The sequence below is a fragment of the Orcinus orca genome, chromosome 12, assembly GCF_937001465.1.
Source record: "Orcinus orca chromosome 12, mOrcOrc1.1, whole genome shotgun sequence".
Classification (NCBI taxonomy): domain Eukaryota; kingdom Metazoa; phylum Chordata; class Mammalia; order Artiodactyla; family Delphinidae; genus Orcinus; species Orcinus orca.
This window is the reverse complement of record NC_064570.1, coordinates 35,635,106-35,650,380: the sequence shown is the minus strand read 5'-3', so window position 1 is coordinate 35,650,380 and position 15,275 is coordinate 35,635,106. Positions and strand designations below refer to the sequence as shown.

Here is a 15,275-nt window from a genome sequence, read left to right as displayed (position 1 = left end):
TACTGCACTTCCACGTTAACGTGCTCATCTCTCTCATTGCGCCATGAGCTCCTGGAGCCCAGGAGCTGTGTCTACTTATCCTAGGCCTGGCGTAAAGTGGGCACTCAGTTATAGATCTGCTTTAATTCATTTTGAACCAGCATTGCTGAAGAGTGATCTCTGACTTCTAGAAAGAAATTAAGTGCTGTTGCCATTGCCCCTGTGTTTTCCTCATGTGTATTTCTTTTCTACTCATTATCTGTGTGCCGTGCCAGGCTCTATTTAAGGCAAGCAGCAAGGCCTGTCCCTCCCTGCCGTTTCTTCTGGAATGGTGAATCCTCTCCAAGCTTCTGTAGCATCACACTGAAGAGCCCTGGCACCCGCATTTCATGCTCAGGGCTCTGTGAACATCCCTAGGCATCTTTCTATGGTTTATAGGCTTGGTCCTTTCCAGAAAGGATTTGGGGGTGATTATATATCTCACATTACCGCTGTCTACGATACATTGTTGATCCCCATAACACCTAGCACAGTTCCTTACCTCCTAGAAGATACTGAGGAAGTGTTGGATTATTTATCATGAATAACAATATTAATTCTAAAGCCACGTGTGTAGCCTACAGTGTGATTCATGAGCGCCTCCAAGGAAATGAGAAGTATCTTTGCTAGGAGATGCTTCACGTAGCACGTACTAAATACTGCAGTGAGAGTAAAAAAAATCAACCCCAAATTAATTCATATAAACAGGTGATCAAATTAGTAACTCAGATCTATCCACCTGATCGAGTTATGTTATGGAGATTAGTTTTAGTTGGCAAGTTACTCTGTGTACTTGTCATCGGAAATAAAAGGGGATCCATAACTTCGTGTTTAGAGAACCGTGACCGGAACCCCTTACCCGATTGCTTACGTTGCTCCAGAGCTGTGGATGTTCAAGCATTCTGTTTAGTTTCAAACATGTATTGATACCAGTATCCCTCCCAGGGTCTGTAACTTGGTTCCATATGTATGTCTTATCCTTGTGTAATAACGGCAGATTGTTAAAATTTTTTCCTTTCCTGAAACCCCTATACATAGTATCTTCAAGTGTTTGTGTAAAAGTATGAAGCCAATTTATTGATCACTTGCCATGAAGTAAGTGCTCTTGAATTAGAAATTACAATTATGTATCTCAATTTGGATGAAGAAACTGAGGTACAGAGAAGTTAAACAAGTGACCCAAGATCGCACAGCTGGCAAGTGGCAGATTTGGAATTCAGGTCCAGCAGTCTGGCTCTGGTCTGTATAATCAATCTGTGTCTTATACTGACGCTAAACCCTGAAACCCCCCGGATTTGAATATGTTATGTAAATGTATAATATTTGAAAAAAATATATTTTAAAAAAGTTTTTTCACTTTAGTACAGGTGATTTTGCTCAGGGTAAGGTAGGGGCATAGGTTAAGTTCTCAATGATTTTTTTAAAATATACGTATTTATGTCTCGTTCTAGAAATACGTTGAGGTAATTTTAATGCAGTCTGTAACTATGAACTTGGTTAGCCTGAGACAGTTCATCTAGTTGGTGGGGTTTTTTTTGTTTTTTTTTGCGGTACGCGGGCCTCTCACTGTTGCGGCCTCTCCCGTTGCGGAGCACAGGCTCCGGACGCGCAGGCTCAGCAGCCATGACTCACGGGCCCAGCCGCTCTGCGGCATGTGGGATCCTCCCAGACCGGGGCACGAACCCGTGTCCCCTGCATCTGCAGGCGGACTCTCAACCACTGCGCCACCAGGGAAGCCCTAGTTGGTGGGTTTTTGACACTTAAGGGCAGTGAGTGGTAAGTTGAATTCTACATGTGTACCTTTGCACCTGTCCACAACCTCCTGCAGCCACCTCAAATTTCCACCTATAATTCAAGGCTCCCCTGGTGGAGCCAGTTCTGCTTACAGGGTCAGCCACCAGTGTTGACCCAGGGCTATAGTTGGGAACTTCTCAGTGACATTCACCAGAATGACCTCCCGCTAACAAGTTCCATCCAGTGACCCTGGACAGGGAGCCTGTCCTGGGATATTGACCTTACCAGAGGCAGCAGACTTCTTTTTGGGTGGAGCTTTTTCACTGAAGTTTCACATCTTCTTACTGCCCTTTTTATTCCTATTCCCCTTCTATTAGAGAAGGAAAGAAACATGTACACCTGAGACATATCACAAGTTTTATAGATTTAGAGAATAACACTAATTTAGCTGACCATGGGAAATTGTCATTTTTAATGTCAGTGAACAATTTTTGTAGCTAATCCGAAGTTCTTTTAGATTTCCCTGCCTTTCACTTTTTTCATTCATCAAATATTTAAGTGCCTTCTATGTGTCAGGCACTGTGGGGAAAAAGGCCATTAACAGGCCACAATCCAGGAGCCTAAAGTGCAGTAAAGAAACAGGCAAATAGACAGACAGAAAAATGCAAAGAGAAAAAGTAGTCCTATTACCCCTATAAGTGGTACTGTCTATAATATTTCTTTTCTTCTTAGCTTTATATTATACCTCACGCGCCCTCTACTCCATACACCTAAGTTGTGCCAGAGTAAGTTTAGAAATCTGTTAGTGGACAGTGAAATTTGAAGATAAGGGAGTCCAGAAATGAATAATATCTAAGACTTCTTTTGTTAAGAATTGAGAATGTATTCGCTTTTTTCATAATACATTTGGATGTATGTGTTACATTTTTATTCACTCATATCACAAATAGATTAATGTTGACTATCAAGAGGAAGGTTTTGTTTGCTTTTTGCTTTGTGTATTGAATCTTGTTTGTTTGATTATTCTAGGCTGGAAGCCAGGACACCCTAAACTCCATAGCACTGAAATTTAACATCACTCCCAATAAACTAGTGGAACTGAATAAGCTTTTCACACATACTATTGTTCCAGGCCAGGTAATGATCTTCTTGTTGAATTTTACTTTAGAAATTTTGCATTTATTTTTGTTGCCATTTTTAATGACTCACTCTTAGTGTCACAGGATTATCATCAATGATAATGTGCATTGGTTCAGTCTTCCATTTAGATCCAAGACTTCTGAAAGCATCCTGGTACTTATGAACTGTTCAGAGATGAATGCTTTGCAAATGATTAACACAGTTGGCAGACTGTCATTTGTGTTATAGATGTTTCCATCAAGAGAAGTTAAATTAATGTAACTTTTTTCCCTGTAGAATTTCATACAGATATTCTTAGAATATTTAATTTAGAATTGCAAGTTTCAGTTTAGTCCACTCCTGGGGTCCATTGTGGTCATTGTTTTGTTTTAAATTAGGCAAAATTTTTGTCATTTTGGTCTTGATTTGATACCATGACAAAAGAAGTCAATCCAGCCAAAGGTGGAGACATTCAGCAGGACCATCAAGAAAAGCCTACAGACACACAAAAAGATGCTCAACATTGCTAATTATTAGAGAAATGTGGATCAAAACAGCAATGAGGTATTATCACCTCACACCGGTCAGAATGGCTGTCATTGAGAAGTCTACAATAATAAATGCTGGAGAGGGTGTGGAGAAAAGGGAACCCTCCTACACTGTTTGGTGGGAATGTAAATTGGTGCAGCCACTATGAAGAACAGTATGGAGGTTCCTTAAAGAACAGAGCTACTGTATAATCCAGCAGTCCTTCCCCTGGGTATATATCCAGAAAAAACAAAAACTCTAATTCAGAAAGATACATGCACCAGTGTTCATAGCAGCACTATTTACAATAGCCAAGACATGGAAACAACAACCCAAGTGCCCATACACACAGTGGAATATTACTCAGCCATAAAGAAGAATGAAATATTGCCATTTGCAGCAACATGGATGGACCTAGAGAATATTATACTTGGTGAAATAAGACAGAGGAAGACAAATACTATATGATATCACTACACATGAAATCTAAAACATAATGCAAATGAGTCTATATACAAAACAGAAATAGACTAACAGATGTAGAAAACAAACTTATGGTTACCAAAGGAGAAAGGGAAAGAGAGAGAGACAAATTAGGAGTGTGGGATTAGCAGATACAAACGACTGTACATAAAATAGATAAGCGGCAAGGATTTACCGTATAGCACAGGGAACTATATTCAATATCTCGAAATAATCTATAGTGGAATATAATCTGAAAAATATATATATAACTGAATCACTTTGCTGTACACCTGAAACTAACGCAATACTATAAATCAGTGATATTTCAATTAAAAAAAGCGCCACACATTTTTTCCCAGGCTTTTAGTACTTTGTTAAACTAAATAAAATTGACATGTCATATAATTTTGCCATTCTCGGTTAATCCAGCAATTTTTTAAATACCTTCTGCATAAGTTATTCTTATCTTTCTACTTGAAAACTACACTTAGCCAATAAATGTAAATGGCCCAGTCATAGGCAGATCCTTGTTGAGGCCAAGTTTCCAGTCCCATCTGTAGAACTACTTGGTTGCCATGAGCACATTCCGGTTCCATTATTGACTTACTAGACCATGTTCCTGCATCTCTACATTAGAGTGACATTTTTATTCAGGATGTATACTGCTTCTTCTAAGTATAACTTCATTCAGGCAATGGTGGTATTCTTTGCATTTCTTTCACGGGCAGCAAATGAAACCAACAGACCATAAATTGACCAGTTTACTATCATGCTTTTGGTATTTATGTCCTTGTCAAAAGGAGATATTACTATATTGCTGATACCAGGTAATTGAGGGGAAATATGAGTTAAAACTTTTTAAAAATTAATAAATTTTTATCTCTGGGAAAATTAGATTTCAGGCACTTTTATTGGGTTTCTTCTAATCTGGGGTATTGCTGCATAATGTGTAACTGACCCATAGCAGTGAACCTAGGCTTACTAATTCAAGGCTGAAGACTGTAGTCACTGGGACTTAGTAAAATAATTTAGGGTGATTCCTTATTCGTTTACTAAGTGAACGGGATTAAGGTCCAGTAGCTAATAGGAGGTATAGGAACTGTTTTCATATGCCTAGTTAGGGGTAAAAATATAGAAATAGGTGCCCCAAAGCTTCATTTCCTTTGACCCTTTAGTAACTGTTTGACTTGGGTAAGTCACTTCCTTTTTTGACCCTGGTTTCCTTATCTCTGAAATATGAGGGGTTGGGCTGCATTATCTCAGATGTCCCTTCTAGCCTTTACTGTGCTGTGTAACCCTCATATAACTAAACAGTTATGTGCTGTTAGTTGTCCCAGCATCTAGCTCCACTCATGATTTTTCTGGCAAAGATAAGGAATTGAGAAGAGTGATCCAGACTCACTTCCATGTTGAAGTAAGACGTATTCTGACTGAGCTTCCCTGTGTTCAACTGTTACTTCTGTCTACAGTGCAGTGAACTGTTTATGCATAGGAATTATCCCTTTGATTTGACATTTAGAGTGTCAGACAATAGAATCTCACTCTATGTTGCCTAATGCCTGTCAAGAGCTCAGGTGCAAAAAAAAATATGAATGGAGAATTGTTTGGAAGAAATGACATCTATCCATCCCTCTAGCCTAGATACATATGATACATAAGAGCTGTAGCCTTCTGTAAATTGCTTTTATGGAACTCCAAACTTCTGACATTTTCCATTGACCCATTTTGAAATTGTTATAAAGAACAGTCCTCCAAACTGTTTATTGTATTTACTGTCAATGTGTCATCAAGGACAAAGAGTTCACCGTGAGACACTTTTTTTTTTAATGAGACTTCATGGGAGAATACTTGTACTTCTAAGAAACTGGTTTGTTTTTATTTTATGAACATTGAATTCTGTTAACTCATGATGTCTATCTCTTTGCATTGGTTATTTGGAAACTTAGAGCCAGTTTTATGGCCCACTTCTCAATGAATGTTTGGTAATTTTGGAGCACAGTTTCAGTATAATCAGTCCTCATCTTATTTCTCCTTGATGGTGATTTTCCCACCTTTATCTTAATGTGTCTTTTGTTGTTACCCCATTTTTTCTGGATTGAAGAGAGATTTAAAATAACTAAAGTTAAAATAGAGAGATGACTGGAAGGATGGAAAAGAGTGAATAACAGTGTTAAACAGCTGTTACATGATTTGCTCTGAATTATGTTTTATAACATTAGAGGTCACTTTAAGACTGTTTTTGATATAATGCCAGAGTGTAGCCATGTCTCGTGAAAAAAGTGTTGAATAACAGAATCACAATAACATTTTGGGAGCCAGAATATTTTACAGAAGGAAGCTATTTAGTACAATTTAGGGGATTTTATTTTATTTTATTTTTTAGGTAACCTAAACAGTGATGGAAGAGAAAGTATTGATTATTGATACTATCTTGTACCTTGATACTATCTTGTACAGTTTATCATATAAGGACCTTACTGCGTTAGCACTCAGGGCCTGCTTAGAAAGCCTAGATGTGTCCCCTTCCTTCCTGACACAGGAATTATGTTTAGAAGCACGCCATGTGACTCTCTCCTCTCTTCCCTTGTACTGTTAGTACCTTGCCCTGGAAGGCTCTTCCCTCCCTATCCAAATCTTATGTATTGTCCAAAGCTTCACTTGGACCCACCTGTTTCATATGGCCTTTGCAGAATACTCCCCCACTTTCCTCTCCCCTCTGTGAGCTCCTGCAGTGTGTTCAGTACCCTTTGCACTGCACACATCTGCACACATTCATATTGCTGAGTATAGTTTCATGGATTAGTCTGGAAGGCCCCAAGTAGCTCATGAGTTCTGTGACAGCCAACTAGGTCTTAGTCACACACCCAGCCTGATACTGTACAGAGAGTAATTGCTCTAAACACTGCCTTGTGGTTTGCCCAATTCCTGGGACTCACCTAGCTTGTCTCCCCCATTCTCAGGTTCTTTTTGTGCCAGATGCCAACTTTCCTTCCAGTACCTTAAGGTTATCATCATCCAGTCCTGGTGCTACTGTCTCTCCTTCATCATCAGATGCAGAATATGATAAACTGCCTGTATGTATTTCATTCATGCACTGAAGTTCATATTTCTCAGCAATGGTTTTGAGTTATTGCAGAATTCTACATGTTATTTTTCACAAGAGTTCATCTGAAACTCTCCTCCCTTGACAAAGAGGTGGGGTTAAGTAATTTGTCATTAGTTGAGAGAAGAAACCTGTTCACATTTAAGGTCTCAAAGGCAGAAATGCATGTCTTATTTATGTAGAAGTATGAAGTTAAACTCTCAATGAGACCAATAATTTATTTGTACTACTTTACTCCTTTTTCTAAAGAATTTGAACCATGAGTCCAGTATAAATTCTTTCATTTAAGGTATTTTCTAAAGACACTTGATGAGGCATTTTTATGGGTTCATACATATGTGCTTTTTAAAAATCTTAGTTTGATTTGGGTGATATTTTTGAAGGTTGAAAGACATATGCCTTTTGTTATGTTCACATTAAATAGGAACAGGTTACTTACAGGGAACGTAGATGGCTTGATTCAAATAAATGAATAATCTTTTGAAAAAGTGCTTCTATTTGATTTTGGAAAATTTTGCTTTCTAAAGGATGCTGACTTAGCAAGAAAGGCCTTAAAACCCATTGAGAGAGTCTTATCATCCACTTCTGAAGAGGACGAGCCAGGCGTGGTAAAATTCTTAAAAATGAATTGTCGCTACTTCACCGATGGAAAGGTATATGGCTATGCCATTTGTTTCCTTTTCTTGGAGTCTATGGAAAACTAAACTAGTTCCAAAAGACTGAAGGCAGGCTATTTTAAAATATCTTACCCGAAGTTTCAGCTTCAAGATTTCACAACTGTCCATTAGTTTTCCCCTCTTGGATGCCTGACATTTGACTTATTGAGGGAATAACAATCATCACGTTGAAATGCGATTCTTTGTGACCTTGGGTTTATTACTTATATTTCAGTTCTTAGCCCATAAATTGTTAGAGAGACAGTACAGAATGTGTTTAAGAGCAAATGCTGGAGTCGGGCTCACTGAACTTAAATTCCAACTCTACCACCACTAGCTCTGAGACGATGGGCAAAGTATTTGAATTTCTTAAGCTTCCATTTTTCCTCATCTATAAAGTAGGAACAATAATAAAATTTAACTCATAGGGTATGCTAATTAAAAGAAAATTCATGTGAGGAGCTAAACACCTAACCTGGAAAATGGTTAAGTTCTCGACCTGTTTGCCGCTAGAAATTCTGGTATGAAAAATGTCTGTTACATCGTGGTTTCAGTTTTTTGGTTGTTGGTGTTTTGTATAAAGAACAAATCTGACATTTTGTGAGCCTCTGAAGAAGGGGTAATATTGATATAAAGCGAATTCCTGTGCTCATAGTAGAGACTTCATGCCAGGTTCAAATGGTAGGAAAATACATTATTGATATGCACTTGAAACTTTTGCAACCAAGACTAAGTAGTGCTGAAAGGCAAAACTTTTTGCCAAGGTGATCACTAAACTCATTAAGAGTATCAAAATAAATAACTTACCTAGGGCTTCCCTGGTGGCGCAGTGGTTGAAAGTCCGCCTGCCGATGCAGGGGACACGGGTTCATGCCCCGGTCCGGGAAGATCCCACATGCCGTGGAGCAGTTGGGCCCATGAGCCATGGACGCTGAGCCTGCGCGTCCGGAGCCTGTGCTCCGCAACGGGAGAGGCCACAACAGTGAGAGGCCTGCGTACCGCAAAAAATAAATAAATAAATAAAATAACTTACCTAAAGGGAGTTATTTATATCCTGCTGTCCCTGGTTGATAACATCCCTGTGGCCAACAGGGTCTACCATATAAACTGACCAAGTTTCAGACTTTTAAGTACCCACCAAGCTACTGTTCTTTGCTTTCGGTTTCCATAGTTTGGATATATTCACTTTTGTCTGCAAAAATTTCATACTCCTATTTGTGTCAGATTTTGCTGAATGTGGGCTTTCTAAGCATCTTAGAGCAAAATATTAGAAGTGCAGCCGCTCCCTTAGCACAGTACCGGGCACTTGCTGGACAGGTAGTGAATATGTGCTGAGTGGATTGTAGAGTACCCAGTTCTCAATTTGGAAGGTACCTGGAACAGCCCTTCTCATTTTACAGACAGGGCGTTGGCGAATCTGAGACATACATGTGAAACCCAAGATCCTACCACAATTGTACTATTGCAGCAGCCATGCTAGAACCAGGCTCAGCTGATTGCCACAGCGAGGCAAGCCTGCTTCTCTGCTCAGCACACCGCACCCAACGTTGTATTTCATCAGCCTGTTTTTTCCAGCCCTCGTAGAGGGGATGCAATTGCCCTGCAGGATACCATGGTTCAGAAGGTCAATGGAATGGCAACATAAGTTCATTAAAGCTGCTAGGGTGGTTGCATCTTGCCTGTAGCGACTCTGTACTGTCTTTTTCTTCAGGGTGTGGTCGGAGGTGTCATGATCGTTACTCCTAACAATATCATGTTTGACCCTCATAAGTCCGATCCCCTGGTCATTGAAAATGGGTGTGAGGAGTACGGCCTCATTTGCCCCATGGAAGAGGTTGTTTCCATCGCGCTCTACAATGACATCTCCCACATGAAGATCAAAGATGCCTTGCCATCGTAAGAGATCTTTCTTTGTTTACCAGAAAAAGGGGTATTGGGAGAATTAAATGCAATTAAAAAGTGAGGGCATTGGCAGGAGTGAGAGATTGTGTAGAGGTGAATTTGAAGGTAGAATATTTGTGCACTAAATTTTAAAAAATAGAAAAAGGAGAGGAAATGGAAACGATAAGGTCAATAAGGAAGAGTGAAACATTCAAATCAAAAAATCACGTAATAATGGTATTTCTTTGGCTTATTTTTCTGAAGAGCAATGCGTGTTCTTAATTTATGAAAGAATAAATGAAGTTTCTCTGAAAGAATTTGTCTGATTATCGATAAGAGAATAGTATTTTCTCTTTGGTTTAATTGGTAAACAGAGTTACGTTCTTCCTCATTCCAATTCTAGGATAGGTGTCTTCCCAGCTCGTGTGTTTCCTTAATCCTGTGTGGAGAGAGATCTGCGTGGACATGCAGAGGCACTGCCCCTGTAACCAGAATACCTTAAGTGGTGTGCAAAGGCTGTAATAGTAGTTTGTTTTGTCTCTTAAATGTAGATGGATATTACTTTAGTCCTGATTACTTTTGCCTTCTAAAACTGAGGTTTTTGATTTAAAGAAGCTCCCCATGAAGAAAGGGTTTAAGAAAACTCAGAGAATCGATTCACTTGTAGGGATAATCTGACTCTTTCTGTCATTTTGTCAGTGTGCCTATTTCTGTATACTATGTATGTGCTAGCAGTAAAACACTTTAGAAACTCTCAGTGATAGCAAGGTAAAGGCAAAGCAGTGGGTCCAACAGAACAAAGGGAAGCTAGCCCCTTGGGCTCAGGAAAAGAAGGGACGGTAACTAGGGAACTAACCCAGACACAGCGTCCCTAGGGGTTTATGCCAGCAGGTTCCCCTGGACTTCTACAGTCCTTAGCATCTGATCCACTAGACCCTTACATGCCCAGCCACTGAAGGAACCACTGGAGCATGGTCACTGGGTAGTTTCCAAGTTCTGGCAGAAGTGCCTAGAGGTTTAGGAGGCAGTGTAGCAGACCAGGCAGTCCTGCAGGATGATGCCTGGGTTTCCCTGGCTCTGCCACTTATGGCTCCATGACCTTCACGAGTGACTGAATCTTGAGCCTTGGTTTTCTCATCTGTAAAATGGAATTAATAGTATTCTTCTGCTTGCAGAGCTGTTACAAGATCTAAAAGCATTGATATACCAAAACTCTTAGAAAATAGCCTGGTACCTAATAAGTATAGGCTGTTTATTTGAACCTTCAGTTCATATCTGAAACTCTAATCATTGTTTTGTGGGAATCTTTTATTCACGCAGAATGAGGCTTCTGATGCATCTTAGTGCGCGTCTCTTGTGTGGCAAGGATATGAAGATAAGTGGGTCACGGCCCCTGTCCTGCAGTTTACTGGGTGCAACAGGTGGAGAGAAGTGGTAATTGAACAACACTGTAGATACAGACGTGCACACGGCATTCCATGAGAACCATGTGAAGGAGTGTCCAGCTACCTTGGAATCTTAGATGAGAAGGAGGAGAGGGAGTGAAAGAGTCACTTTTGGGAAGAAAGTGTGAACATGAGGTGACAAGAGGAAAGAAGATAAGAGTAGGTAAAGATAGTTAAGTTTGGAAGTGGATGCACAGGCAGATAGGGGCATTTCTTGCCCAATGATGGCTTCAGTGGAGTAATACTGTTACACATCTTCAGCTTAGGATGTTAAGTATTCTTTTAATAATAGGGAAGGTACATTCTTACAGAAAGATTTCTCTCAATGTGAGATTGTGTTTCATGATCCGGGCCTAATGCTGTAGATGGGGGGAGAGAGAGGAGTTGAGAATTGGCTCCTAATGTGTTGAAATTATTTCAGAATTGTACAGTGATTGCTACCGTGGATGCAGGTGTATAAAGACTTCTTAGGCTAATGAACAGTATGTGCACCAGTGAGCAAAATAGAATGTGGTAGTGGAATCAGTGTGAAATGAACTTGGTATTGACCTCAGAATTCCATCAATTGTTAAAGTAGTTTAAATTTCATTATTTAAAGTTGTATGGTAAAACAAGAAGTGCAAATTATCTAGCTGCCACGTGCAAATAGTTTTTAAAAGAGAGAGTGTGTGTGTGTGTGTGTGTGTGTGTGTGTGTGTGTGTGTATGTGCATGTGTAAAATCTCTCCATCCTCACCTTCAGGCTTTATATATTTTGTGTAAGACATTTTGTAACTCCAGCTGCCACGGAGACTAGGAACAGAACAACCGAAAGGATTATTGGTCATTATTAGGTCTCTGGCTGAGTCTAGAAAACATTAATTAACAGCAGAGCCAGTTGACACCACTATGTACTTTGCCCCGACAGAGCTTGACAGTTGTGATGCAGAAAAAGAGATGGCTGAATTAATCCCGGCTTGGATTAGGTAGAACAAGAAGGGAGGGATAGACAAGAAGGTAATATAGGAGGCTGATTAGAGTGCAGTCGAATGCATTCTTTGTGGGGGTCAAGCTAGCTAGAGAAGGAAGAGATGAGGAAGGGGCTTAGGTGTTCATGGAAGATGGTTTTGCTTATTAATTTGCTAGTTAAGTATGTGAAAAGCTAGGCTTCTTTGTTACAGGACTTACTTTGGCCTTTAATATGCCAAATTAAATTTTGGGTCTGAAAATGGAAATTATACTACATTACACTAACTTATTTGACTCTAGGATTGAAGCATCTTTAACATCTCCTGAGATGCTCACGTTGAGCAGAACACTTTTGTATGTGCAGGTTCCTGAAGAACAGAGATACTGTCACAATTGTCTTTTAGCATGTGGTGTTTAGGGGCTCGATGAATGATTATTGAATTGTAATGAATTATGAATTAGAGGCTTTTTAAAGCATTTGTCAGAGCCTAACAATTACATAGGCTTTTATTTTGTATTGGGAAAAGCATGGATGTTCCATGCAAGTGATTTATTCAGTAACTTTGGGGAGACAGTTCAAGTTCAGTAACTTGAACTTCCTGGCACTTTGTTGAGTATTGTCATAATTATTTCAAAGCAAGAAGAATAAAGTATTACCTGAATATGATCTAGCCTTTTTAGAAAATTTATTTCTGAAATCCAAAAATATCATTTTTAAATAGGGTTTTTATACCTCTGTGTTTTAACCCACTATCGACACTAGGGTAAGCGGAAATACAGATTTAAAAAAGTGTTTCTTGACAATTTATTTTACACTTTGGAGAGCATGTTCAATCAATGTTTTCTGTGTAAATCAAATCTGGGTAGTAGAGCATCTGTTATTAAGGAAAAACAATTAACTGTGTCCCAGTTCAAAATTTTATAGAAAAGTAAATTGAATGAGCTCTTACTTATAATAATTAGTATAAATTTCTTAACTCTTTCATTTTATTACAATATCAGTTTTACTTTATGGCAATGAGTAACTGATAAAACCTCAAATCTGTGTAGTAAAGCATCTGTTATTAAGGAAAAACAATTGACTGTGTCCCAGGTAACTATAAAATTTTAAACTGTAAAATGGAGCAGGTGCTATATATCCACAACAATAGTGGAAATCATCCTCTTGCATCTCCTTCAGGAGTAGAAGGATGTCTTTTATTGGAAGCATCAGATCTTCCAAAATTATGGTTCAGTGTCAGTCATTTTATAGAGCAGTTAAATGAGTAGCTACTCAGTCAATGAGCCATTCAGAATTAAGGTAGTTGGTTTATGTACTATTTTATAAAAAAGGAAAAGCCCTGAATATCTAAGGAATTTTAGTCATAGTACTGAAACAGTCCCTCTCCTTTGTCCTTCATGAAAATCAGAAACATTATTTCATCATTAAAAATCTGGTGGGTGACATCTCCATGTTCATAAATGACCTCAAATACCATTCATTTGCTTCTAATAGGATATGCGAGCAACTCTCATGGTTCTTTATTTTGCCACTTTTTATAGTTGATTTTATTTTTCATTTTGAAGTCGATTTCTGGATTTCATTTCCTTATTTTAAAGTCCTTTAAACATAAATTTAAGTTTTAGTATATTTATGTTTTGGTTTTTGGCTGGGTTTTGTTTTGGTTTTTGCCTTTCATCCATTTTGTTTTGGTTTTTGTTTTTAACATTCCATGTGCACCCACCATTTTTCCCCCCACAGTGACCTACCTCAGGATCTTTGTCCTCTGTACAGGCCTGGAGAATGGGAAGACCTGGCTTCAGAAAAGGATATCAACCCATTCAGTAAGTTCAAATCTCTCAACAAAGAAAAACGGCAGCAGAATGGAGAGAGAACCATCACTTCAGATTCCAAATCAACAAGACCTTTGGAGAAGTCAACAGAACACACAGAAAAGAAACCCTCAGACAGCTCTGTGTCAGACAAGTTAAAGAAACTGGAATTCTCTGCAGAGGCAATCAAACGGTCTGCCGCAGTAGCTAAAGTCAGCAAGGAACTTTCTGACACTCAGGCTGCATTTGAATCTATAGCCAAAGAAAATTCTCTCTTAGGAGAAGAAGACGACTTCGTTGACTTGGAAGAACTTTCTTCTCAAAATGATAGTGGAATGGACAAAAGAGACACCTCAAAGGAGTGCCTTTCTCTTGACCCAGCGGAGCTAAGGAAGACTAAATCACAAATAATCAGTTCTACTACAGAAATGCAGGTGCAGTCAGCCCTGAACTTTTCAGAAACAGAGTGTGATGCTGAATTGAAGGGGACCCTAGATTTAGAAACCTGTGAGAAGCAAGATATAATGCCAGAGGTGGACAAGCAGTCTGGTTCCCCAGAAAGCCAGGTGGAAAACACATTGAACATACATGAAGATCTAGATAAAGTTAAGCTCATTGAATATTACCTTAATAAGAACAAAGAAGGGTCACAGTTACCTGATAACTTGCAGAAGGCAGAATTAAGTGATGGCAAAAGTATTGAGCCAGTGGGAATAGACATCACTCTTAGTAGTTCTCTTCCCCAGGCAGGTGATCCCCCAATTGAGGGCAATGAACAGGCAGATAAAACCTGGGTGAAAGAGAGAGCACCCCTTCCATTGCAACTAGGCTCTTCTACAGAAGAAAATATGAATAAAGTGGATCCAGACTCCTCTTTGGAACCTACTCTGGACAACAGCTGCCAGGGTGCACAAATGGATAATAAATCTGAAATTCAGTTATGGCTATTAAAGAGAATTCAGGTACCCATTGAAGGTAAGCCATTTTTAATTTCTTTATATTCTGTTGTATAGGCATATCTTATTTTATTATGCTTCACAGATATTGCATTTCTTTTTCTTTTTTTCTTTTTTTTTTTACAAATTGAAGATTGTGGCAACCCTGTGTCAAGCAAGTCTATGGGCACCTTGTTTCCAACAGTATTTGCCCACTTCATGTCTCTGTGTCACATTTTGGTAATTCTTGCAAGATTTCAGACTTCATTTCATTATTATGGTGATCTGTGATCGGTGATCTTTGATATTACTGCTATAGCTCACTGAAGGCTCAGATGATGGTTGGCATTTTTTAGCAATAAGGGATTCTCTAAGATGTACCTTTTTAGACATAATGCTATTGCACACTTAACAGACTACAGTATAGTATAAACATAACTTTTATATGCACTGGGAAACCAAAAACTTTGTGCTACTTACTAGATTGCAATATTCACTTTATTGTGATGGAACCAAACCCACAAATATCTCCAAGGTATGCCTGTATAGCTGCCTTCCTAAAACTTGTACATGCAATAGCAAAAGTAGTATAATTATTTGAGAACAGTATTTTCTCAATAGGGTATATATCT

General features: G+C 38.9%; 1 protein-coding gene across 5 annotated transcripts in view; it reads left to right on the top strand.

Moving 5' to 3' along the window:
* The window catches only part of NCOA7 (nuclear receptor coactivator 7), a 155,082-nt gene that overhangs the window by 93,303 nt on the left and 46,504 nt on the right, over positions 1-15,275 (top strand). For 3 of the 5 annotated variants that reach the window (XM_033407794.2, XM_012536286.3, XM_033407784.2), the window contains 5 exons: positions 2,782-2,889; positions 6,825-6,938; positions 7,495-7,620; positions 9,335-9,519; positions 13,638-14,683. In XM_033407794.2, the coding sequence (XP_033263685.1) occupies positions 2,782-2,889; positions 6,825-6,938; positions 7,495-7,620; positions 9,335-9,519; positions 13,638-14,683 (1,579 nt within the window). The remainder of the gene's footprint in view (positions 1-2,781; positions 2,890-6,824; positions 6,939-7,494; positions 7,621-9,334; positions 9,520-13,637; positions 14,684-15,275) is intronic. The other 2 variants (XM_004263853.4, XM_033407785.2) reach the window with 1 other exon arrangement.